Source organism: Corylus avellana, chromosome 8 (genome assembly GCF_965113065.1).
Source record: "Corylus avellana chromosome 8, dhCorAvel1.hap1.2, whole genome shotgun sequence".
NCBI classification, from domain to species: Eukaryota; Viridiplantae; Streptophyta; class Magnoliopsida; order Fagales; family Betulaceae; genus Corylus; species Corylus avellana.
In genome coordinates, this window is record NC_142497.1 from 23,533,962 (window position 1) to 23,559,524 (window position 25,563).

Below are 25,563 nucleotides of genomic sequence, written 5' to 3' on the forward strand. Positions count from 1 at the left end.
TACATCCAACAACTACAGGAAGGGGAAAAAACAAGATCCGGCACTAGGACTAAGTCTCTAGCAAAGGACTATAGATGGATAATGCGGAAGACTTTGATTATATTTATGGATAACCAATAATGTCGTGAGAAGGAATGCGTACGGTTGTTGAGACGTGCATGTACTTCATCTCTCCATTGCTGGAGATCCTTCTTTTCAATCTTTTCTTGTGGTGTGGGTCAGGATCCCCTGGAATTCCAGGGGAATTCCAGATTCAAGAATTTGAAAGTTAAAGGTTCAAAATGTGCCACATGGCTAAAACTACTTTCCTCCCAAACCCACTGTATTTAGATACTAAAAGACTTTCCCTCCCAAAAATAAAACAACTATAAAACATCTCTCAATTCACACAACTAAAATACCAAGTATTGAATCTGAATGTCAAAAAAAAAAAAAAAAATTCATAGTTCCCCCAAAAAAAAAAAAAAAAAAAATAGCCTCAATACAAAAAGCTGGGATTTTCTTTTTTCAGACGTGATGAAGAAGTGGGTTTTGTGTTTTGGGAGGAAAGTGGTTTTAGCCACATGGCACATTTTTGGACCTTTAATCTTCAAATTCTAGAATCTGGAATTCCAGGGGAATTCCAGGGGATCCTAATCCGGGTAATTCGGCCAATTAGCTACCAATTCCCACATTGACGATGAAGGCTGGATTTAAGACTATCTGATGAGTTGATGTGACAACTCTCTATGTCTAATTAAACACGGATTTAACATAAAATTAGCTATTAAAGTTCGTATTTGACGCAACACAAATCCGACATAAAAGTAGGAAATATCAACCTAATGCTGCTAATGTAAGTAAGATAAACAGATATCCTAAATCGAAAGGACCTTGATTTTCTTTTCACGTGCTTATGACTATTGAACACACTTTTTATTTATTTATTTATTTATTTTCTATATAAACGGACAACTTAAGAATAGAGAAAATATGTTTTGAATAGTAAAACAAACAAACAAACATTGGTCCCACTTATGAAAATATGTTTTGAATAGTAAAAAACAAACAAACAAACAAATACATCTCGTGATGGATGACCGAAAGGAAGGAAGAATCAAGAAAGGCACTTCGATGGCGAATCTCAGACTCGGTATCCAAATGCTTGTGGCGTTCATTAAAGTACGATCCCATTGCGTCAAAACATTTGACATTTCTCTACATTCCAGCCAACCACCTTCCCAGAACCAGTCGAGGATTTAAAATCATTTTCTCTGTAAATAGATAGAACTACATTAAATTTATATACCGAGATCGTTCCAAAGTTGCTGACGATTCTTTGTTTGATCGTATATTTCCATTATTCTTATCCACGGGGGGTGAAAAAGATGGCTCTCATCTGCATCAACCACAAATTCGTGAGTGGCCGTGACGGAGTCATGCTCAGAAAGATAGCACCCTCCCCAAGGTACTAAATTTCAAACAATTACCAGTGTTGGGTACTCCGAAAACTTTGAGACTTCTGACGTTCTTTGCGTTATTGGGATGTATCAGTCAAGAGCTTGGATGTATGGAGTATTTATTGTTTCATGGTTGTGCTGGTGGTCTTCACTACCTATCCTAGCACAGCCTTCCATTACCCACCCTAGAGAAGGTGATTTTGATTCAGTTTGCCCTCTTTTTAATTATTTTTTGATGATTCACAAGCTTCTTTTGGCAACCATATTCTCGAGGGGATGCTTGTTTAGGGGTCACACGCAGCACACGGAGACCTGTTTTATTTATTCATGAATCCTATAACAAGTGGTTTTGTAGTAAATTCAAATATTCACTTCCCTCTACTGGGATGTTCATGATGGTTAACATTTGTATTATTTTGCAGTAACGGCATTGCAAGCCATTCAGAGAAGTTTGATAGACCCCAATAAGAATCTGACTAATTGGAATCAGGGAGATCCATGTACGTCAAATTGGACAGGGGTTGTGTGCTTCAATACGCCATCAGATGATGGACATCTACATGTTGAACGATTGTATGATTTTAACCTTTGGTGATTTTTGTTTCTTTTGGGTAGCATAATCGGCATGAATAATGTTGCACACTTCTTTTAATTTATACTAATTTTTCTTTCTTTATGTTTTAGAGCAATACTATTTGGTAGATTCACACACGACTGCCATACAGCTAGTAGTTAGTGGTTAGTAGTAGTTAATAACCGCCCGCTTGTACAGTCCTGAGAGTTTACTAAATATCATTTTTTTTATGTTTTTTGTACCCTTGCATGATGTTACGTACAGTGAAGTGCGTTAGCCCCTTAAGCTGTAGTCTAATAAGAACAATAAATAGCCGACTAGTCTGTTACACAATCTTATGGTATATCTGGTTTCTGTATTCCACTTCTAAACGGCTCATACTAATTGTGCTAGGGAACAGACTTCCTTTATTCTGTATTCATTTAAGATTAAAAACAATGGTGCCTATATTCATTTCATTAGGATAAGGTCCATCAGCCACATGTTTCTGAATTTCACTAGAGAAGACCACCAACATGTCTTAAATCAATAGAAAACATATATATTTGTGATCTTTTCTTGTGTCCAGAAAATTAATTTGTAATGCTTTATCATATAATTTATTGCCTACAGCCTCAATCATCATCTCATGCCTAGCATTATATAAGATTTATGCTAGTCCATAGTTGAGATATAAGACTATGAAACTTTAATAAAACTTGGGTATCAATCGCATGTGGGCGCTTCCATGAAGAACTCACATTAGGTGCTTTAATAATTTTCCTATGGACCTCTTTTCTGCAGGGAACTACTAAAAATGAATTTGTCAGGAAGTTTATCACCAGAGCTTGGCCGCTTATCGTATATGAAAATATTGTAAGGAAAAGCATACCTGAAAGCTACTTTTTGTGCTGCCAACATCTTTATCTGAATTGAAGTTTTTGGATCACTATTTCCTCAATCTTTTGAAAGATTGTTATTCTCCACCCCACATTGGCATTTGGTTTACTCATCCCACTGATATGTTTTTCTTTTTACTCCATTAAAGGGATTTTATGTGGAACAACATAAGTGGGAGTATACCAAAGGAGATAGGCAATATTTCGTCTTTGAAACTCTTGTAAGTTGATCAGCTCTTTTTCCTGGATAGGTTTGCTACTCAGTATTGTTATCACATGAGATATAATTATGAAGTACAAATATGCTACTACTTCATGCATTTTCATTCAAACTTTTGATTTCTAAATAATGTAAGAGACTAATTTGCTTTATATGTTTGGTAGCGTTCTGAATACTTGGTTTTTTAATATGATATGCCCATGTTTTCAGGCTTTTGAATGGAAACCAATTAACAGGTCCCTTACCTAAAGAGCTCGGTTCCCTCTCAAACTTGGACAGAATACAAATTGACGAGAATCGCATATCAGGATCGATACCGATATCATTTTCAAACTTGAACAAAGCGAAGCACTTGTGAGTGTTTTTTCCGATGCTATATTCTCTAAAATCAGTTCTAAGATTACTAATGCTACTATTTCTCTTTCTTTTTTTTCTTTTTTTTTTTTTTTTTTTTTTCTTTTGCCCCTTGTGAGCAGTCACATGAACAACAATTCAATTAGTGGGCAAATTCCGCCAGAACTATCCAAATTACCAATACTTGTTCACCTGTAAGTTGGTAATTAGTCATATTCATATTTTATAATGAGTTATCTGTCAGTACAATCTGTGAATCAGTGATCATCCTCAATTCTGCACCTACAGCCTTGTTGATAATAACAACTTATCAGGGCACCTTCCATCAGAGTTCTCCAAAATGCCAAATTTACGGATACTGTATGTGTTCTTCTTTCCTATAACCTAAATACATATATGTTTATCACATAAATACTGTTACCTTTATAGTCTTTTTTCTTAGCTTCTCAACTTGAACTAGGTTATGATTTTAAAATTTTACTTAAGTACTTTTTTGTCAACTTTCTTAATGCGTTTAGTATCTTTGTTTTGCAGTCAACTTGATAACAATCACTTTGATGGGACTACAATTCCCTCTTCTTACAGCAACATGTCTAAATTGCTGAAGTTGTAAGTGAATATTATTATCCTCTGTTTGTAACTAGGAATTTCAAAAGTATAGGAAGAGCAGGGCGCCAGCCTTGATGTGTGAGGCAGAGGTCTTTATTTATTTTTATGGGAAAACTTCACTTAACCCTCCTGAACTTTCATCGCTTTTGCAATCCCCCCCCTAAAGTTCAAAAACATTCAATTTCGTATATCAAACTTCTAAAAAGTTTGCAATGTCACCCCTCATTTAGGATTTTCTATTAAATCCTAGCAGAGGCCTTGAAAATTCCCAAAACACCCTTGTTATATATATATATTTTACAAGGGTACAAAGGTCGTTTAACCCCTTTGCCGTTGATTTAACCCCAAACCCTAATGGGAATGGTGACATTGCAAACTTTTTAAAGTTTGATACACTAAATATGAGATTTTTTCAATTTCAGGGGGGCGATTGCAAAATAGATGTTCAAAGGAGTTAAGTGAAGTTTTCCCTATTTTTATTTATTTTTGGCCAAATGATAGAGGTGGCTCTTTTTTTTTTTTTCTTCGTTCTAAACTGCAAAACTTGAACAAAGTGGAAAATACTAGCAAAATGAAAATAATATAAGAAAGGCCGAATGGTACTTTGCTGGTACGAATACATAAATGACTCAAAAACATTGATTAAAAAGGAATAGAAATGAGAATGTTACTTAACTTAGGCGTGGAGGTTATTAAGCCAACTAAGGTGGCATGGAGGCATTTCACTTCATTTTTTAAACGTCACGTTCACTTCTACATTGCACAAGTTAATATTCTCTATGATTTATTCTTTGCTGTTTGATATTTTATGTCAGCATAACCTATGCGATTTGTACAGAAGTTATATTATCTTAAGAGTAATGCTAGAAACCACATTTTTATCCCATAATACTGATATGGTTATCGCAACCAACCTTAGAATTATTTTTTAACAAGGATTGATCTAAAAGCTGGTTGGTATTGCCATGTTAGCATTATGGAATAAAAATGTGGTTTCTAACATTACTCTTATCTTACATAGCTATCACAAACCTTTCATGTTCTTTGAAGCTTTTCTGGCAAGATGGCAACCAAGAAGCATGCATGTTCACATGTTCATGTCAAGATTTATAGTATTTTTGTTTTGGTTGTCTTGTTCCAGGAGCCTTAGGAACTGCAACTTGCATGGACCTATTCCTGATTTGAGCCAAATACCAAGCCTTTTATATCTGTAAGTAGCTTTGTTTTGTTTTCCTTGTCATGTCATTGTATGATAATGAAGTATAAGCTTTTAAATTAGAAAAATAAATGCACCAGGATAAATAAAATTTTCTTTTACATTGTCAAAGACATCTCAGTTAGCTACTTGTACTTGGATTATATATTACTTTATATAAATTCCAGAGATCTCAGTTCAAATCGGCTAAACGGATCCATACCTCCAAATTGGCCTTTTAAGAATATCACAACCATGTAAGATTCTCCATCTTTCAAAGACATGTCCTATGCATCTTTATCGTTTTGGTTTAAATTTAATTTCCGGATACTACAAAATATTTTCAAACGTTTCTTTCAGTTTTCAAAGATAATTTACACCAACAATTACCTTTACTTCAAAAATCTTTTATTTGAACAATATGATCAGCGATTTATCCAACAACAATCTCACTGGAACGGTTCCTCCCAACTTTTCGGGTCTTCCTCATCTTCAGAAACTGTGAGTAGGCTCCCACTTGCTCTTTCATCATTTTGTGTTTACTTATTTGGTTCAATGTTATTGTAAATCATTTCATGTTTATCTCAAGTTGAGTTCCACTTATCTCAACTATTAGATTTTTAAGTTACTAGTTAATATCAGCCAATAAATTAAACTGTTAATAAAATAAATGGCTTTATTTGGTAAATTATTCCCCATGGCAGGTCAATTGCGAACAATGCATTGAGTGGTTCAGTTCCATCCACCATTTGGCTAAGTAGGACTTTGAACGAAATGGAAAGCCTTAAAGTGTAAGACCTGAACGAAAATGTCACTGTTCCCTTGGTTAAACTGTCTTTATCTGGTAGTGTGAGTGTGCGTGTGTGCTTTCACACTTCCAAGCATCTTGTTCCTGTACTGGTACAAGATAAGTTGATTCCTTTCTTTCTGATTGCAGCGTGCTCTTTGTAAAAGTCAAAGTTATAACCTCTTGTGTTAACTTAAGAGGTTTGCAAGGATCTCATACCAGATTATTTAAGTGATTTTGTGGATCTTTGATATTACAGGGAGTTGCAGAATAACAAGCTTTCCGATATTACAGGCAGCACTATTGTACCTCCAAATGTGACTGTCTGGTTTGCTTCTATACTGCTTCCCAATTTGTTTCATATGAACTTTATGTATAATGAAATGCATCTTCAAATTAATATGACTTCTTGGCAAAAGAGTATGGATGTGATCCTGTTAGTTTTAATCATGAGGTGTAACAGTCGCAGCACATTGATATAATGATCATCTCACCCATTTGATTGTTTACTTTCAGGCTTCAAGGGAATCCCTTATGCTCAACTACCAACCTAGGCCAGCTTTGTAGATCTGAAAGTGAGGATGAAAATAACAGTCAGAGTTCAACAAATACCACTTCTAATTGTCCATATCAAGGGTGGCCACCCCCTTGTGAATATATCCCTACAGCTCCTGTACCTTGTATCTGTGCTGTCCCTCTGCTTGTTGGATACCGGTTGAAAAGTCCTGGATTCATAGATTTTCCTCCCTACAGATATGCATTTGAGGACTTCTTGACATCTGCTCTTATGTTATTTCCTTATCAACTGTACATTTATTCCTTTGCATGGGAAGGACCTCGACTCAGAATGTACCTGAAAATATTTCCTGTATATGATGTTAACAAGAATTCTCATATCTTCAATGGGAGTGAGGTTCGGCGAATTATGAGCATGTTCATATCATGGAATATTAGTGATCCTGACGTAATTGGACCTTATGAAGTTCTGAGCTTCACTGACGTTTATAATGATGGTTTGTCTCAAAACCCTTATTTGATATATTTTGTGAGTGAGCTATGTTGAGGTTGGAATTAATGCTTGTTTACCATTTGAAGAATGTGCAACTTTTTCTCTAATTTATTTGGCCTGTACCTCCAAATCCTTTATACTTAAAAGATAATCTTAGGCATGTGGCATCATTCTCAATTTTTTTGTGGTGGTGCATACTTGTGTTTGTGTTCATATAAAGCCTGCCTAATCTTCTCACTTTGAGTAACATGTGGTGTGTGTTTGTGAGCGGCACATTTAAGTGGAGGTAGCCCCCCTTTTGCTTCCAAATCTTGTTGAAGATAGGCCTGATTTTTAGGCAGTTCAATGCTTTCATCATACTGAGAGCTATGTTAAGTGGTTTGACAGATATGGTTGCACTAATGTGATCCAGCACATACGTGAATAACTGCAGCGCTCAGTTCAACATGATTCTATGTGTGACGTCTTACATTGCTTGGGTGTGAAAAATGTGATGTATTTATATGGAATATGCTCTCTCTAAATGGTATAAGGCCTTTTAGAGTAAACCCAATAATAAAATCGTGCGGGCTTGGCCCAAAGCGGATAATATCATACCACTTGGAGCAGGGGTGTTACAAGTGGTATCAAAGCTATCTAGTAATGCTAGGTCATGTGTTATTGGAGCACTGCATGATGTGGCTCTGACGAAGACGTCAGGAATTTAAGAGGGGAAGTTTGTAACACCCATGTCCCATATTGGGAAGATGAAAAGAATCCCACATAGAGTGGGTGGTTTATAAAGATAGTCATGAGTGCTAAGTCCCACATTGCCTAATTACTAGGTGAAACTGGGCTTTATAATGCATTTTAGGAAAGTTCCAAATTGACTAGTCATTTTGGAGTAATAGCACAGATGTGGCTAAAGCTTTTTCGTGAGTCATTACAAGTGGTATCAAAGCCACCTAGTAACACTAAGTCATGTGGTACTACTGGAGCACTGCATGACGTGGTCTTGACGAGGATGTCAGAAATTTAAGATGAGGAGTTTGTAACACCTCGGTCCCATATTGGGAAGTCAAGTTCAGAGGAGCTAAAAAGGGACAATATTGTGTGTCATTGGGGTGGGGGTGTTACATTATGTTTACTGGATAATTAAGTCGTGTTCTATATTGACCAAGAAGGCAGCTTTAAGTTCACACCATATGTCACTCTATCATCCGTTTATATAGATGGTTTGTCTCGAAACCTTATCTGATGTAGTTTGCGACAGAGCTTTGTTGAAGTTAGACTTAATGCTTATTTACCAGTTGAAGAATCTACAACTTTTATCTCTAATTTTTTTACTGTATACCTTGAAATCCTTTATACTTGATACATAAACTTAGGCATGTGGCATTATTCTCTGTTATTGTGGTGTGCATACTGGTGTTTGTGTGTGTATAAAGCTTGCCTTTTCTTGTCACCCTGAGTAACAAGTGGCATGTGTCTGTGCATGGAACATTTAAACGGAGTTAGCCTCTTCTTGTGCTGCCAAATAATTGTTGAAGATAGGGTTGATCTAGGAAGTTCAGTGATGCAATGTTAAGTGGTATAACAGATACAGTTGCACTACCATGATCCAGCTCACAAGTGAATGACCGCAATGCTCAGTTCAAGATGATTTTTAATTTTCTGGAATATTAAGTTGTGTTTTATATTGACCAAGAAGGCAACTTCAAATTCAAACCATATGGCACTTATGACTTGATCCTGCACATAGATGAACTATGCCTCAGTTATATCTTGCTTTCTTGCATGTATTCATATATGAGATGGATATTGTTGATTGTTTTGATTTTATGTATGCTCATACTTTTCAATAATGTCACAGTGGTTGCCAAATCTCCTGGGTCTACTTTAAGTAAAGGTGCATTGGCTGGCATAATATTGGGGACCATTGCAGGTGCAGTTACATTGTCTGCAATTGTTTCTCTTCTGATACTGAGAAAGCATACTAGGAAGCACCATGCGATTTCGAAAAGACGTCGTTGTGAGTATCTTATGTTTATGATTTTAAGACATTTAGAGAGATGTGTCATGATTTTTCACGGTGCTTGTAATTGTTTCTATTCTATATTCTGATTAGGCCTGTTGATCGGGACAAGCTCAGCCCGAGGTACAAAGGCCTCAAGTGGCCCCAAATGGTCAATATCTCAGCCCTATCTGAGCTAATGCTGTTGGCTAGTTTCAGCCAAGTATGACAGGCCTGTGCATGAAAACGTCATTGAAAGATGAGAAAGTTCAATGAAAAGTTCCATAAGACTTGGGTTGCATATTAGCACAACCCATCTCTAAGTTGAAGAACAACCAGTTATCCACTATGTTAACATTGTTGACTTATAGGATGCTATATATATGCATATATATGCACACACATATAAAATAAAATATTCTGATAATCTATACATATATATTAGAAGTATTTGAACTAGGCTAAATTCAACTGACTTGAGCACATATTGAGCTCATTTTAAACCTAAATTCAGCCTACAATCTCTGAACAAGCTCAGCCATCCAAATCGTAAGTGAAGCTTGGCCAAATGTCTTCTGGGCTTCAAGCTCTCTCAGCTAATTGAGTGTCTTGATCATGATATCGCTATAGATTTTAATGTTTTAGTTTTTAGTTATTGGTCAACGTTAAATTACCATTTGTCCAAAAGCTTAAATAGATAGGAATAGGTAAATTTAATCATTTAATCAACACTTTAACATTCTCTCTCACGTATGAGCTCAAACTCTCTTTTAATAGGTGATGCCTAACACGTGAAATATTTAATTTAACTGAGGGTGATTTGACAGAGTCAAGGTTCAGTTCTAGGACCTTTGGCTCTAATAGCATGATAAATCACCATTTGTCCCAAAAGCTTAAACTAATAGGAAGAGGTAAATTTAATAATTTAATCAACATTTTAACAGTCAAAAACAAAAGATGTCTGAATGCTTTATATTATTTTGTACAATGATTAAGCGCTTCTACCTGAAATATCTCAAAATTTGGAAGTATGAATGGGAAGATAGACAGCATAATGGCATTGCTTATTTTTAAAAACATACGCACATCATCTTTATATGTAACATTTATCACTATGCCTTTCATTATTAACATTGGACCTAATATGCAGTGTCTAGGGCCTCAATGAAAATTGATGGTGTGAAAGATTTCACTTATGGAGAAATGGCTCTTGCTACAAACAATTTTAACATCTCCACTCAGGTTGGCCAAGGAGGGTATGGAAAGGTTTATAAAGGCATTCTGGCTGATGGTACAGTTGTGGCTATAAAACGTGCACAAGAGGGATCCTTACAAGGTGAAAAGGAGTTCTTAACAGAGATAGAACTGTTGTCAAGGTTACATCATCGAAACCTAGTGTCTTTGATTGGATATTGTGATGAAGAAGGTGAACAGGTGCTTTTTCTTATCCTATTTCAATATATGGAAAAGGAAAATAAATAGAAGATTGGATTATTCATCAATCTTATTGCTTAATAGATGAAGAGATGGTTCCTATCAACTTAGGAAGTTGCTTCCATAAAGACCAAAGATTATGAATGCTGTAAGAGCAAGAAAATTGCAGATGTAATACCACATATGTATATCTGCTTTGAATAATAGCGAGCAATAGAAGAAATCAAACTCAATCTAAAGACATTACATATGAGGCGCAGATTGGTTTATTAATAATGAAAAAGCATATAGTTCTTCATAAATTAAGGATTATTTGATTCTAAAATTGCATAAAAACTTAAATGCCTCCTTTCACAATGAACTTGGGAGAATACAGTTCTTTTTTTTTTTTTTTTTTTAATTTATTGTTATGAGCAGTACTTTTCTCCTGCAAAATAATTTGACTTTCATGCCAAGGATATGTTTTTCTTGCTCTTTTATTGCCGACTTTTATCTTGAAAATTTTGCTTGAGAAAAGCTTCATGTGAGTAACGTTGTGCGTGCAGATGTTGGTTTATGAGTTTATGCCAAATGGTACTCTAAGGGATCAGCTTTCTGGTACACCTTCTACTAATCCTTTAAGTTTTTCCTTTTATTGATCTCACTGTAGATTTTTTTTCTGAGTGTTCTTCATTGCATATGAATGCAAATAAAAAACTGTGATCTATACTTTTCAACAGTACACTTCCTTCCCCAATTTCTACATTCCTTTCTAATGAGTGTACTGGTGATTTATGTATGCAATAATACAGCCAAGTCTAAAGAACCTATGAGTTTTGATATGAGATTGGGAATTTCCCTGGGATCAGCTAAGGGCATCCTCTACTTACATACAGAAGCTAATCCTCCGATATTTCATCGAGATATCAAGGCTAGCAACATATTATTGGACTCTAACTATACGGCAAAAGTTGCTGATTTTGGACTTTCACGACTTGCCCCAGTTCCTATTGAAGGGGTTGTGCCTGCTCATGTGTCAACTGTTGTGAAGGGGACTCCTGTAAGACTCTTATACCTGATATTGCCTACAAGAATATATATGTATACAATTTTTTTTTTCTTTCTATTTTTAAAATAAAAGAAATGAAACTCGGACTCCATGAAATGGACCTAACAGTATGTTGTAGGAGATGCAAGTAACTGATGTAATTCTTTATGTTAACCTTGCAGGGTTACCTAGATCCGGAATACTTCTTAACTCATCAATTGACCGACAAAAGTGATGTTTATAGTCTTGGTGTTGTATTTCTAGAACTCCTCACTGGGATGCAACCAATCTCACATGGCAAAAACATTGTTAGAGAGGTAAAACCTCATGGACCTGTTTGCCTTGAATTCAGCAGGAGCTCGCCTCCCATTAAGATGAGCCAAAATAGGAACTCTTTGCATGCAGCCAATATCTTTATAACATTTTAAGATCACTTTGTCATATTATTCATATATTCTTTATACATTGGCTGAAATTTTGTCATCCATTTCAGGTTAATGTTGCGCATCAATCTGGTATGATCTTTGGGATTATTGATGGGCGAATGGGTTCTTATCCTTCTGACTGTGTGGTGAAATTCTTGAGTTTGGCCCTCAAGTGTTGCCAAGATGAGACAGATGCACGGCCTTCAATGGCGGAGGTGGTCCGAGAACTTGAAAATATATGGGTTATGATGCCCGATTCTGACATCAGAAAGGCAGATCCCATGGTCGCCGATGTTGTAAAGGATATGACTCCGCCATCATCATCCTCCAATGTGAAGCATCCTTATGTGTCGATGGATTTATCAGGCAGCAACCTTGATAGTGGAGTTGTCCCAACCATCACGCCTAGATAGAAACACATTCGGCTATAATTGGTTGATTTTGTTGTTTCCTGGAAACTTTGAACTGAGAAATTTTTCCTTATGATCTTGGTTTATGATTTTGTGTATAATCTCTCACTCTCATTTGTTACGCTTTTTTTGAGTGTAGCCTTTATAGTTATAACAGTAGATTATGACAGTCTTGCTATAAAAATTAAGATTGTACTTTAAAGTAGACGGGAATTATTGATTTGATAGCGTTGCTTGTTATTGGTTTCCTTATAGGTGTCAGCCTTGGGAGTTAGGATCATCGCTGGCCAAATTTGGTTATCGATTTAGAGTAGTATTATTTCACATCGCTGATATGACAGTCTCAATCAATCAATCATTGGATCAGTTATCGTAAAAAATGAGTAATGCTACAATGCATATGTGACAATTCTAATTAACTCTTAGATCAATCTTTGTTAAAAAAAAAAAAAAAAAAATCAATGGTTGGATGGGATTGCCATGTAAACATTTTGGAATACTTGTGGAATAAAAATATGGTATATAACATTTCTGTAAAAAATCATCTCTCTTTTGAATTATTTGAATATTTATCTTTCGACACTTCAAAAAGTTATTCATACATTGGATGAGTAGTGCTCAAGACTAACTGATCTTTTTAGAGTAATAGTGAATAGCTAGTGCATTTTTTTTGGTTATAAATAATATCAAAATAACCTAATAATACCATGTAATGCTCCGCTAGCACTTTTGTGGGATATGTTACATGCATGTCTATTTTCAATTTCTAATGAGAAGCTAATAATGAGAGAACCATTATTATGAGAGTGCTTATAATACACCTCCATCTTACTAGGAGTAATGTTATATACTACACCTCCATCTCATTGATTAATATGACAATGCTTATCAGTTCTTAGAACAACCTTGTTACAAAAGAAAAAAAAAAGAATAAAATGTTACATACCACTAAAATATCACATAAAACTAACATGACAATGTATAATAACCATTGAATATTTAAAAAAACAAAAAAACAAAATGGTTTATTCATGGCTATAGCCTATAAAATAAAATATTTGTGAAATGTTTGTCTAGCATACAACATTATTAAAAAGAAAAAAAAGAGTGACATTAACCCAATAAAATGGGAATAAAGTACATGTCATTTCTCTTTCCCGCACAGGAAGTTGAATATATATATTTACTAAATGGCAATCTTTTTTGATTACTGTGCATTTGCCTACAACCAACAACAGGAAGGGGAAGAAACAAGATCCAGCACTAGGACTAAGTCTAGCAAAGGATTATGGATGGATAACGTGGAAGACTTTGATTATATTTATGGATAATCAATAATGTCGTGTGAGAAGGAATACGTACGGCTGTTGAGACTTGCATGTACTTCATCTCTCCGTTGCTGGAGATTCTTCTTTTCAATCTTTTCTTGTGGTGTGGGTAATTCGGCCAATTAGCTACTAATTCCCACATTGACGATGAAGGCTGGATTTAAGACTATCTGATGAGTTGATGCGACAACTCTCTATCTCTAATTAAACACGGATTTAATATAAAATTAGCTATTAAAGTTCATATTTAATAGCTAATTTTAAATAAGATAAACAGATATCCTAAATCGAAAGGACGTTGATTTTCTTTTCACGTGCTTATGACTATTGAACACACTTTTTTTTTTTTTAATTTTATTTTTCTATATAAACGGAAACGGACAACTTAAGAATAGAGAAAGAGGTACATTGGTCCCACTTATGAATAAGTTTCGTTTATACATGTTGAGTATCTTATGTCTATGATTTTTGGATGTTTAGATAGATATTTCATGATTTTTCATTATGCCTATAGTTGTGTCTATTGTACATCCTGATTAGGCCTGTCAATCAGGCTGGCTGATGCTTGTCCAAGATCACCCCGAGGTAGAAAGGCTCAGCCTGGCCCAAAATTGTCACTTTCTTATCCCTACCTCAGCTAACTTTGTTGGGAAAGTTTCGGCCAAGTTTGATTGGCTGTTAGCGGAAAAATTATTAAGAGATGAGAAAATTCAATGAAAAGAGTTGCATATTAACTCAAACCATCTCTAAGTTGAAGAACAACCATTTAACCAATATCTTAACAATCGGTTGACTTCAAAGCTTAAAAAAATATTTTTTAAAAGAATCCGTGTTAATCAGCTTCAATCTCAGCCTGTAACATGCTTATGGATTTTTTTTTTGTGCGCGTTGTCATCATGCCTGTATTTAGATTTGTACTTGAAATATCAGAAATTTTGGAATTGTGAATAGAAATATAGATGCATAATTGTTTCGATTATTTTAAATCCAATGGGCACGGCCTTTTTATATGGAGCGTCTATCATTATGCTTTAATTATTAACATTGAACCTGTATTTAATATACAGCATCCAAGGCTTTCATGAAAATTGATGGTGTGAAGGCTTTCACTTATAGAGAAATGGCTATGGCTACAGAAAAATTTAACAGCTCCACTGAGATTGGCTAAGGAGGGTATGGAAAGGTTTATAAAGGCATTCTAGCTGATGGTACAGTTGTTGCCATAAAACGTGCACAAGAGGGATCCTTACAGGGTGAAAAGGAGTTCTTAACAGAGATAGAACTGTTGTCAAGGTTACATCACAGAAACCTCGTGTCTTTAATTGGATATTGTGATGAAGGCGGTGAACAGGTGCTTTTTCTTATCCTAACTGAATATATGTGAAAATAAAATAAATACAAGGCTGGATTATCTATCAATCTTGTTGCTGAATCCATGAGGACATGCTCAGGGGAAAGAAAAAAAAAAAAAATGCATGAGGAGACGACTCCTATTAACTTAGGAAATTGCTGCGGTAAAAACCAGAGATAATGAGAGCTATAATAGAAAAAAAATGAAAGATTTAAAACCACATATATAGCTGCTTTTGAATAACTGCGAACAATAGAAAAAATCATACCCAATCTAGAGACGTTACATATGAGGTGCAGGTTTGTTTGTTAATAATGAAAAAGCATATGGTTCTTCATAAGTTGAGGATTGTTTGATAAAAAAAAAAGATAAAAAAAAGAAGCATAAACATCTCCTTTCAATGAACTTGGGAGAATACATTTCTTCCTTCTCTTTTCCATGAGTAGTATTTTTTTCTCCTGCAATATTGTTAGGCTTCCGAGATAAGGCCTAGTTTTTCTGGGTCTTTGTTGCTGAATATTTGTTTGAACTTTTGCGTTCGAAAACCGTCAAGTGAGTATTGTTGTGCATGCAGATGTTGGTCTATGAGTATATGTCAAATGGTACTCTATGGGATCACCTTTCTGGTACACCTTATATTCGAGCTTTAAGTTTTCCTTTTATTGATCTCACTAATATTTTTTTTTCCAAGTGTTCGTCATTGAGTGAAAAAATTGTAGTCTAATTTGCAACAGTACAGTTTCTCTCTCTCTCTCTCTCTCTCCACCCCCCTTCCTGTTTTTTTTTCTTTTTTCTCTTCAAGGAGCTAAACAAAATAATTTTTCTTTTCAAATTCTATATTACGTTCTAATGAGCTTATTGGTGGTTCACCTATGTAATAATACAGCCAAGTGTAAAGCACCTCTTAGTTTTTCTATGAGATTAAGAATTGCCCTGGGATCAGCTAAGGGCATCCTCTACCTACATACAGAAGCTAACCCTCCAATATTTCACCGAGATATCAAGGCCAGCAACATATTATTGGACTCTAAGTATACTGCAAAAGTTGCCGATTTTGGACTTTCGCGACTTGCCCCAATTCCAGATATTGAAGGGACTGAGCCTGCTCATATATCCACACTTGTGAAGGGGACACCGGTAAGACTCTTATAGTTGATGTTTACCTAAAATAATTATAAACTTCACGAATTTCAATTTAAAGTTTATATTTGTATTTTTTATATTTTAAAAGTAAGAAAAAGAAAACTCAAAACTGAATGAAATAGACTTATAAAATGTCGTAAGAGATATTATTGATGTCTATTTCTTTATCCTCTCATTCTTTGTATTTACTTTGCAGGGTTACCTAGATCCGGAGTACTTCTTAACTAATAAACTCACAAACAAAAGTGATGTTTATAGTCTTGGTGTTGTATTTCTAGAACTTTTAACTGGGATGCGGCCAATCACACCTAGCAAAAACATTGTTAGAGAGGTAAAACTTTATAGAACTGTTTAGATTCAATTTATTTATTTTTTTGGGCATGGGGAGGCAATATATCAATGAGCTGGTTGGAATAGAAATACTTCAAGTAACGAATTTTACATTGTTGTTCAAGAATAATGAAAACAACTTTTAGTCTCTCTCTCTCTTCTGCCGGCCATATGTCATTTTAGACTATGCATTAATAGTCGAGAGATCTCCTCAAGTTTCAGTTATAATTTCAATAAATTAGTGCAGACAATTAATGATATCTTTATAATTTTCAACACTACTCTTGACTCAAGAGACCTCTTATGTATTAGATTCAAGTAAAAGCATACTTTGCAATTAAAAAAGTGTCCCCATTAAGTCGAGCCAAAGTTGGAACTCCTTGCGTACAGTTAGTATTTATTTATCTTTTATAAATTTAAGATCCTTTTTGTATTATTTTATTTCTTTAGGTACACTGGCTGAAATATTATCCAGCAAAGTAGTCTCCTGTAATTTGTTATAGTTTTCATCCATTTCAGGTTAATGCCGCTTATCAATCTGGTATGATCTTTTCGGTTGTTGATGAGGGAATGGGATCTTGTCCTTCTGAATGTTTGGTGATATTCGCAACTTTGGCCCTCAGGTGTTGCGAAAATGAGACAGATGCACGACCTTCAATGGCAGAGGTGGTCCAAGAACTTGAACGTATATGGCTTCTGATGCCCGAGTCCAACATCGGAATAGCAGACCCCATGGCCGTTGCTGCTGAAAAATTAAAAGTAGTCACTCCACCATCATCATCCTCTACACTGAAGAATTCTAATATGTGGTCAGATGCATCTGTATCTGGGAGCAACCTTGTTAGTGGAGACATTTCAGACATCACGCCTAGATAGAAAACATTTTCATTGTCAACTTGGTTTTTGATTTTGTTTGTAGTCTTCTCCGTCTTTGTTTTGGAAAAATTATAGTTAGAACAGTAGATGGTATGATAATGTTGCTATATAAACTGACATTGTAAAGTAAACAGAGTTATTGATAGTGAAGTACAATTAATAGGATATATAATTTACTGCTAATAAGTTTATGGAGTATATGTTGTCTGATTTGACACAAAAGGGTGCTGAAAATCCTGAAAAAGCTACGAGTCTGGCAAAAAAGATTTGGTTGAAGCTCTAAAGTTTTGAAATTTGGCTTCATATACACGTTTGCTTAGGGATGCTTGCCTCAAATAGTCAGGATCATCACTAGCCAACACCAATTCTAGATCTAGGTCTTTTGAATTCTCCACCAGAGGGACAAGGGTTTTGGTTGTTAATGGTTTCGAGAGGTTTTTTTTTTTTTTTTTAAATGTGTTCTTATATGACATAAAGGTAAAAATAATTTTTTAGTGTTTTGTATTTTGGGTTGTTTGTTAATGTTTTTGTTTTGAAAACAAACAAAAAAAACAAAAGGTTGAATGTCCAAACTTATAAGGCTCCACTAAAAAGATCTTCTACGATCCGAAAAATTAATATTTTTAAATTTCTATATGTAATAAAACTTTAGGAGAATGTGATGATCTTTTTTGCAAAGCAATTCATCAAGTTCACCTTTTACCTGATTTTTCATTTCTAATATGGAGCTCATAATGAGAAAATTCTTATACTTCGAACATGAGTTTAACAAATTTTGTATACGACCCTCTGTTTGGGAATGATTAGGAATTTAATAAAATTTCCAAGATTCTCATGTTTCGTTTATTCGGAATTATTTATCATTTTCAAAGTATCTTCATTATTTCTCTCTTCAAGTGTATAAGGTTGTTTGATTCAAAAGCACCCTACATCCAACTCTCCAAGTCCTTATCTATTCCATTTAAGATTTTTCTTTACTTTATTTTATTTTATTCTTTTGGTAGTTGGAATGTTTATTTTTATGGTTAGCCATTCCTCTCCCATTAATTAATTATTTTTCTTTTTAGTTAGAGTGAATGTTAAACAGTTATCTAACTTCAAATTTATCTAACTTCAAGTTTCCAATGACTAGTTAATATCGACCACTGTCTTAAACGGTTAATACTATAAATGGCTTTATTTGGTAAATTATTCTCCATTGTAGGTCAATTGCGAACAATTCATTGAATGGCTCCATTCCATCCACCATTTGGCAAAATAAGACTTTGAACTCGACGGAAAGCCTTATAGTGTAAGACCGGGTTGACAATGATTTTTTTTTTGTGCAAGGCTTTCATTCTTCTAAGCTCTGGTTTGTGGCACTTCGATGTTGCCGGGAATTGCAGAATAATGCTTTTTTGAATATTACAGGCAGCACTGATCTACCTCAGAATGTCTCTGTTTGGTTTGGTTCAATACTTGCTCCCCAATTTATATGTTCCAATTTTTTTTATAGAACTTCAAGTGTAATGGAATGCATCTTCAAAATAATGTGACTACTTGGTAAAAGAGTCTGGACGTGCTCTTTTCAATTTTAGTTTGTGAGGTGTAACAGACATAGCACATTGATATAATGATAAGGTCACACGTTTTCATTGTTTATTTCCAGGCTTCAAGGAAACCCCTTATGCTCAAACACCAACCTAGTCCAGTTTTGCGGATCTGAAAGTGAGGATCGATATAACGGTCAGGGACCAACAAATGGCACTTTGAACTGTCCAGGATGCCCACCCCCTTATGAATATTCCCCTACATCTCCTCGAGTTGCTCCCTCTGCTTGTTGGATATTGATTGAAAAGTCCTGGATTCTCAGATTTTCGTCCGTACGTAAATATGTTTGAGCAGTACATGACATCTGGTCTTGAGATATTACCTTATCAGCTGTACCTTGATACATTTGCATGGGAAAGTGGACCTCGACTGAGAATGTTCTTGAAGCTCTTTCCAGGATATGATGCAGTTGTTATCAACAATTCATATACCTTCAATCGGAGTGAGGTTCGGCCAGTCATGGACAAATTCACAACATGAAGTATTCCTGATAGTGACCTATTTGGACCTTACGAACTTACGAACTTCACTCTATCGGACGTTTATATAGATGGTTTGTCTCGAAACCTTATCTGATGTAGTTTGCGACAGAGCTTTGTTGAAGTTAGAATTAATGCTTATTTACCAGTTGAAGAATCTACAACTTTTATTTCTAATTTTTTTAACGTATACCTTGAAATCCTTTATACTTGATACATAAACTTAAGCATGTGGCATTATTCTCTGTTATTCTGGTGTGCATACTGGTGTTTGTGTATGTATAAAGCTTGCCTTTTCTTGTCACCCTGAGTAACAAGTGGCATGTGTCTGTGCATGGAACATTTAAACGGAGTTAGCCTTTTCTTGTGCTGCCAAATAATTGTTGAAGATAGGCTTGATCTAGGCAGTTCAGTGATGCTATTTTAAGTGGTATAACAGATACAGTTGCGCGCACTACCATGATCCAGCTCACAAGTGAATGACCGCAATGCTCAGTTCAAGATGATTTTTAATTTTCTGGAATATTAAGTTGTGTTTTATATTGACCAAGAAGGCAACTTCAAATTCAAACCATATGGCACTTATGACTTGATCCTGCACATAGATGAACTATGCCTAAGTTATATCTTACTTTCTTGCATGTATTCATATATATATATATATATATATATATATATATTTTTGATAAGTAATAATGCATTAAAGAGCGCAGAGGGGCGCAACCCAAGTACACAGGGAGTATACAAGAGAACGATTAAGTAAGGGAGAAAGAAGAGGAGAACATAAAGAGAAAATTAGGAAAATTAATCACTAAAGGAGCAAGCCAGCCTGTAGTCCATGTGAAAAGCGTGTACAAAAAGAAATGAACAAGGTCCTCAAGGTTCCTCAACAAATCCTCGAAGCATCTCGCATTCCTTTCCTTCCAAAGGCACCATAAAAGACACAGGGGAACCATCTTCCAAACCACGGCGCTACGGGTTCTACCGCCCGACCACCAACTAGCAAACATCTCCTTAACACTTCTAGGTAGGGGTGGGCAAAAACCCGCCCAACCCGCAAACCCGCCCCGCCCCGCCCCGATCCGCCCCGCCCTGCGCGGATTTTAAGTGTTTTTTTGCGGGTACGGGTGGATTTTTCCCAACCCGCGCGGGGCGGGGCGGGTTGCGGGTTTTGAAATTTTTTCCTTGCGGGTACCCGCCCCGCCCCGCCCAGGCCCACTTAAGTATAAAAGAAAAAAACCCTAACCCTACATCATTTTTCTCCTGCGCCGTTTCTCCTCTCTCTCTTCTCTCACATCTGCGCCGTTTCTCCTTTCTCCTCTCTTTTCTCCTGCGCCGTTTCTCCATCTCCTACTCTCAATGGTCTCTCTTGCTCTCTCTCTGGTCTGTTCTCTCTTTCTCATCAGCGACTCTCTCTCCATCTCTCGTCTGCTTCTCTCTTCGTCTACGCCGCCGCTCGACATCCTCAGGCCACCGGCTACTGCGCCGCTCCCACCTCTAGACCACGATCCAGGTTTTTCTCTCTCTCTCAAGAGATCTCAAGTTCTTGGTCCAGATTTCATGTTTTTTTCTCCCTCATCCAGATTTAATTTCAAGTTCTTTGGTTTAGGTTTGATTCAAGGGTTTTGATGTAGGGGTTGTGTAACTTGTGTTTGTTTAGGAGGAGAAGAAACCTGCAGAGGAAAGAAAGGAGAGGATCGATCTGTGGAAGAGAGAACCCAACCCGCACAACCCGCCAAACCCGCACAACCCGACCCGATCTACCCCGCCCCGCAACACCCGAACCCGCACGGATATTCTTCATTGTGCTCGGGTGGCGGGTTGGGATTTCCAGAACCCGCACTGTGCGGGGCGGGTGAGAAAAATCCGGATACCCGCCCCGCCCCCGACCCGTGCCCACCCCTACTTCTAGGCATAACTCAACACAAATTGAAGCGGGAGAAAATAACATCCCACAACTTGCGCGCAACCCCACAATGAAGAAAGAGATGATCCACAGACTCCCCATCCGATTTACACATATGGCAACGATTAATCACTACAATACCTCTTTTCCGAACATTATCCAAGGTGAGTGATTTTTCAAGGGCGGCTGACCACACAAAAAAGGCTACTCTCGAAGGAGCCTTGGTGCGCCAAATACTTTTCCAAGGGAAGTGGTTGGATTCTTTGGAGGCAAGCTTCCTATAAAAAGAGCGAACCTCAAACTTCCCTTTTCTCGAAGGGATCCACCACATCCGGTCCTCCCCCACCCCACGAATCGATAACGAATACAAGAATGAGAAGAAAGAGGCCAAAACCATCTCCTCCCAATCATGAATTATGAGATGGATATTGTTGATTGTTTTGATTTTATGTATGCTCATACTTTTCAATAATGTCACAGGGGTTGCCAAATCTCCTGGGTTTACTTCAAGCAAAGACGCATTGGCTAGCATAATATTGGGGACCATTGCAAGTACATATATATTTAAAATAATGCTTTCTGATACTGAGAAAGCATACTAGGAAGCACCATGCAGTTTCGAAAAGACGTCGTTGTAAGTTTCTTATGTTTATGATTTTAGGACATTTAGAGAGATGTGTCATGATTTTTCATGGTGCTTGTAATTGTTTCTATTCTATATTCTGATTAGGCCTGTTGATCGGGACAAGCTCAGCCCGAGGTACAAAGGCCTCAGCTGGCCCCAAATGTTCAATATCTCAGCCCTATCTGAGCTAATGCTGTTGGGCTAGTTTCAGCCAAGTTTGACAGGCCTGTGTATGAAAACATCATTGAAAGATGAGAAAGTTCAATGAAAAGTTCCATAAGACTTGGGTTGCATATTAGCACAACCCATCTCTAAGTTGAAGAACAACCAGTTATCCACTATGTTAACATTGTTGACTTATAGGATGCTATATATATGCACACACATATAAAATAAAATATTCTGATAATCTATACATATATATATATTAGAAGTATTTGAACTAGGCTAAATTCAGCTGACTTGAGCACATCCTAAGCTCATTTTAAACCTAAATTCAGCCTACAATCTCTGAACAAGCTCTTCGTAAGTGAAGGTTGGCCAAATGTCTTCTGGGCTTCAAGCTCTCTCAGCTAATTGAGTGTCTTGATCATGATATCGCTATAGATTTTAATGTTTTAGTTTTTAGTTATTGGTCAACGTTAAATTACCATTTGTCCTAAAAGTTTAAATTGATAGGAATAGGTCAATTTAATCATTTAATCAACACTTTAACACTCTCCTTCACATGTAGGCTCAAACTTTTTTTTAATAGGTGATGCCCAACACTTGAAATATTTAATTTAAATGAGAGTAATTTGACAGAGTCAAGGTTCAGTTCTAGGACCTTTGGCTCTAATAGCATGTTAAATCACCATTTGTCTCAAAAGCTTAAGCTAATAGGAAGAGGTAAATTTAATAATTTAATCAACACTTTAACAGTCAAAAACAAAAGATGTCTAAATGCTTTATATTATTTTGTACAATGATTAAGCGCTTCTACACGAAATATCTCAAAATTTGGAAGTATGAATGGGAAGATAGACAGCATAATGGTATTGCTTATTTTTAAAAACATAGGCACATCATCTTTATATGTAACACTTATCACTATGCCTTTCATTATTAACATTGGACCTAATATATATGCAGTGTCTAAGGCCTCAATGAAAATTGATGGTGTGAAAGATTTCACTTATGGAGAAATGGCTCTTGCTACAAACAATTTTAACATCTCCACTCAGGTAGGCCAAGGAGGGTATGGAAAGGTTTATAAAGGCATTCTGGCTAATGGTACAGTTGTGGCTACACAACGTGCACAAGAGGGATCCTTACAAGGTGAAAAGGAGTTCTTAGAAGAGATAGAACTGTTGTCAAGGTTACATCATCGAAACCTAGTGTCTTTGATTGGATATTGTGATGAAGAAGGTGAACAGGTGCTTTTTCTTATCCTAATTCAATATATGGAAAAGGAAAATAAATAGAAGATTGGATTATTCATCAATCTTATTGCTTAATAGATGAAGAGATGGTTCGTATCAACTTAGGAAGTTGCCTCCATAAAGACCAAAGATTATGAATGCTGTAAGAGCAAGAAAATTGCAGATGTCATACGACATATGTATATCTGCTTTGAATAATAGCGAGCAATAGAAGAAATCAAACTCAATCTATAAAGACATTACATATGAGGTGCAGATTGGTTTATTTATAATGAAAAAGCATATAGTTCTTCATAAATTAAGGATTATTTGACAACAACTCTGATTCTGACATCAGAAAGGCGGATCCCATGGTCGCCGATGTTGTAAAGGTTATGACTCCACCATCATCATCCTCCAATGTGAAGCATCCTTATGTGTCGAAGGATTTATCAGGCAGCAACCTTGATAGTGGAGTCGTCCCAACCATCACGCCTAGATAGAAACACATTCGGCGATAATTTGTTGATTTTGCTGTTTCTTGGAAACTTTGAACTGAGAAATTTTTCCTTATAATCTTGGTTTATGATTTTGTGTATAGTCTCTCACTCTCATTTGTTACACTTTCTTTTTTGTGTAGCCTTTATAGTTATAACAATAGATTATGATAGTGTTGCTATAAAAATTAAGATTGTACTTTAAAGTAGACAGGAATTATTGATTTGATAGCATTGCTTGTTATTGGTTTCCTTATAGATGTCAGCCTTGGGAGTTAGGATCATCCCTGGCCAAATTTGGTTATCGATTTGGAGTAGTATTATTTCACATAGCTGATATGACAGTTTCAATCAATTAATCATTGGATCAATTGTCGTAAAAAATGAGTAATGCTACAATGCATATGTGACAATTCTAATTAACTTTTAGATCAATCTTTGTTAAAAATAATAAAAAAATAAAATAAAAAAATTCAATGGTTGGATGGGGTTGCCATGTAAACATTTTGGAATACTTGTAGAATAACAGTGTTGCTATAAAAATTAAGATTGTACTTTAAAGTAGACAGGAATTATTGATTTGATAGCATTGCTTGTTATTGGTTTCCTTATAGATGTCAGCCTTGGGAGTTAGGATCATCCCTGGCCAAATTTGGTTATTGATTTGGAGTAGTATTATTTCACATCACTGATATGACAGTCTCAATCAATCAATCATTGGATCAGTTGTCGTAAAAAATGAGTAATTCTACAATGCATATGTGATCATTCTAATTAACTTTTAGATCAATCTTTGTTAAAAAAAAAAAAAAAAAAAAAAAAAAAATTCAATGGTTGGATGGGGTTGCCATGTAAACATTTTGGAATACTTGTAGAATAAAAATATGGTATATAACATTTCTGTAAAAAATCATCTTTCTTTTGAATTATCTGAATATTTATCTTTCGACACTTCAAAAAGTTATTCATACATTGGATGAGTAGTGTTCAAGAGTAATTGATCTTTTTAGAGTAATAGTGGATAGCTTGTGCAGTTTTTGGGGTTATAAATAATATCAAAATAACCTAATAATACCATGTGATGCTCCGCTAGCACTTTTGTGGAATATGTTACATGCATGTCTATTTTCAATTTCTAATGAGAAGCTAATAATGAGAGAACCATTATTATGAGAGTGCTTATAATACACCTCCATCTCACTAGGAGTAATGTTATATACTACATTTCCATCTCATTGATTAATATGACAGTGCTTATCAGTTTTTAGAACAACCTTGTTAAAAAAGAATAAAATGTTACATACCACTAAAATATCACACAAAACTAACATGACAATGTCTAATAACCATTGAATATTTAAAAAAACAAAAAACAAAATGGTTGATTCATGGCTATAGCCTATAAAATCAAATATTTGTGAAATGTTTGTGTACCATATAACATTATTAAAAAAATAAAAATAAAAATAAAAAATTAATGAGTGACATTAACCCAATAAAATGGGAATAAAGTTCATGTCATTTCTCTTTCCCGCACAGGAAGTTGAATATATTTACTAAATGGCAATCTTTTTCGATTACTGTGCATTTTCCTACATCCAACAACTACAGGAAGGGGAAAAAACAAGATCCAGCACTAGGACTAAGTCTAGCAAAGGATTATGGATGGATAACGTGGAAGACT

At 35.7% G+C, this 25,563-nt stretch overlaps 2 protein-coding genes across 4 annotated transcripts; both read left to right on the forward strand.

Moving 5' to 3' along the window:
- Positions 1–1,524: 1,524 nt before the first annotated feature.
- On the forward strand, positions 1,525–12,503 carry LOC148584295 (putative LRR receptor-like serine/threonine-protein kinase At1g06840). 2 transcript variants are annotated; one of them, XM_088518863.1, is made up of 20 exons: positions 1,525–1,633; positions 1,862–2,012; positions 2,797–2,868; positions 3,041–3,112; positions 3,322–3,465; positions 3,588–3,659; positions 3,754–3,825; positions 4,000–4,074; positions 5,216–5,284; positions 5,458–5,526; positions 5,699–5,770; positions 5,974–6,060; positions 6,316–6,384; positions 6,573–7,069; positions 8,918–9,076; positions 10,209–10,492; positions 11,038–11,089; positions 11,284–11,531; positions 11,702–11,836; positions 12,013–12,503. In XM_088518863.1, exons 1-20 carry the CDS (start codon positions 1,525–1,527, stop codon positions 12,355–12,357), a joined length of 2,853 nt encoding a protein of 950 aa, XP_088374989.1. In that variant the 3' UTR covers positions 12,358–12,503. The 2 variants fall into 2 exon arrangements, with proteins under 2 accessions (XP_088374989.1, XP_088374990.1); XM_088518864.1 differs by lacking the exon at positions 2,797–2,868 and having other exon boundaries at positions 12,013–12,502.
- LOC132163206 (putative LRR receptor-like serine/threonine-protein kinase At1g06840) lies at positions 7,015–23,942 on the forward strand. Of its 2 annotated transcripts, XM_088518865.1 has the most exons (7): positions 7,015–7,069; positions 14,750–15,033; positions 15,608–15,659; positions 15,920–16,170; positions 16,373–16,507; positions 17,026–17,229; positions 23,745–23,942. In XM_088518865.1, the coding sequence occupies exons 3-7, from the start codon at positions 15,608–15,610 to the stop codon at positions 23,883–23,885; spliced, it is 783 nt and encodes a 260-aa protein (XP_088374991.1). In that variant the 5' UTR covers positions 7,015–7,069; positions 14,750–15,033; the 3' UTR covers positions 23,886–23,942. The 2 variants fall into 2 exon arrangements, with proteins under 2 accessions (XP_088374991.1, XP_088374992.1); XM_088518866.1 differs by lacking the exons at positions 7,015–7,069; positions 15,608–15,659; positions 23,745–23,942 and having other exon boundaries at positions 14,856–15,033; positions 17,026–17,683.
- Positions 23,943–25,563: the final 1,621 nt, after the last annotated feature.

Coding starts and splice junctions, on each gene's coding strand:
- LOC132163206 (XM_088518865.1), top strand. CDS start 15,608: ATGTTGGTCTATGAGTATATGTCAAATGGTACTCTATGGGATCACCTT. Junction 15,660..15,919: donor TCTATGGGATCACCTTTCTG/GTACACCTTATA, acceptor GTAATAATACAG/CCAAGTGTAAAGCACCTCTT. Junction 16,171..16,372: donor CACTTGTGAAGGGGACACCG/GTAAGACTCTTA, acceptor TTTACTTTGCAG/GGTTACCTAGATCCGGAGTA.
- LOC148584295 (XM_088518863.1), top strand. CDS start 1,525: ATGTATCAGTCAAGAGCTTGGATGTATGGAGTATTTATTGTTTCATGG. Junction 5,285..5,457: donor ATACCAAGCCTTTTATATCT/GTAAGTAGCTTT, acceptor TATAAATTCCAG/AGATCTCAGTTCAAATCGGC. Junction 9,077..10,208: donor GATTTCGAAAAGACGTCGTT/GTGAGTATCTTA, acceptor CCTAATATGCAG/TGTCTAGGGCCTCAATGAAA.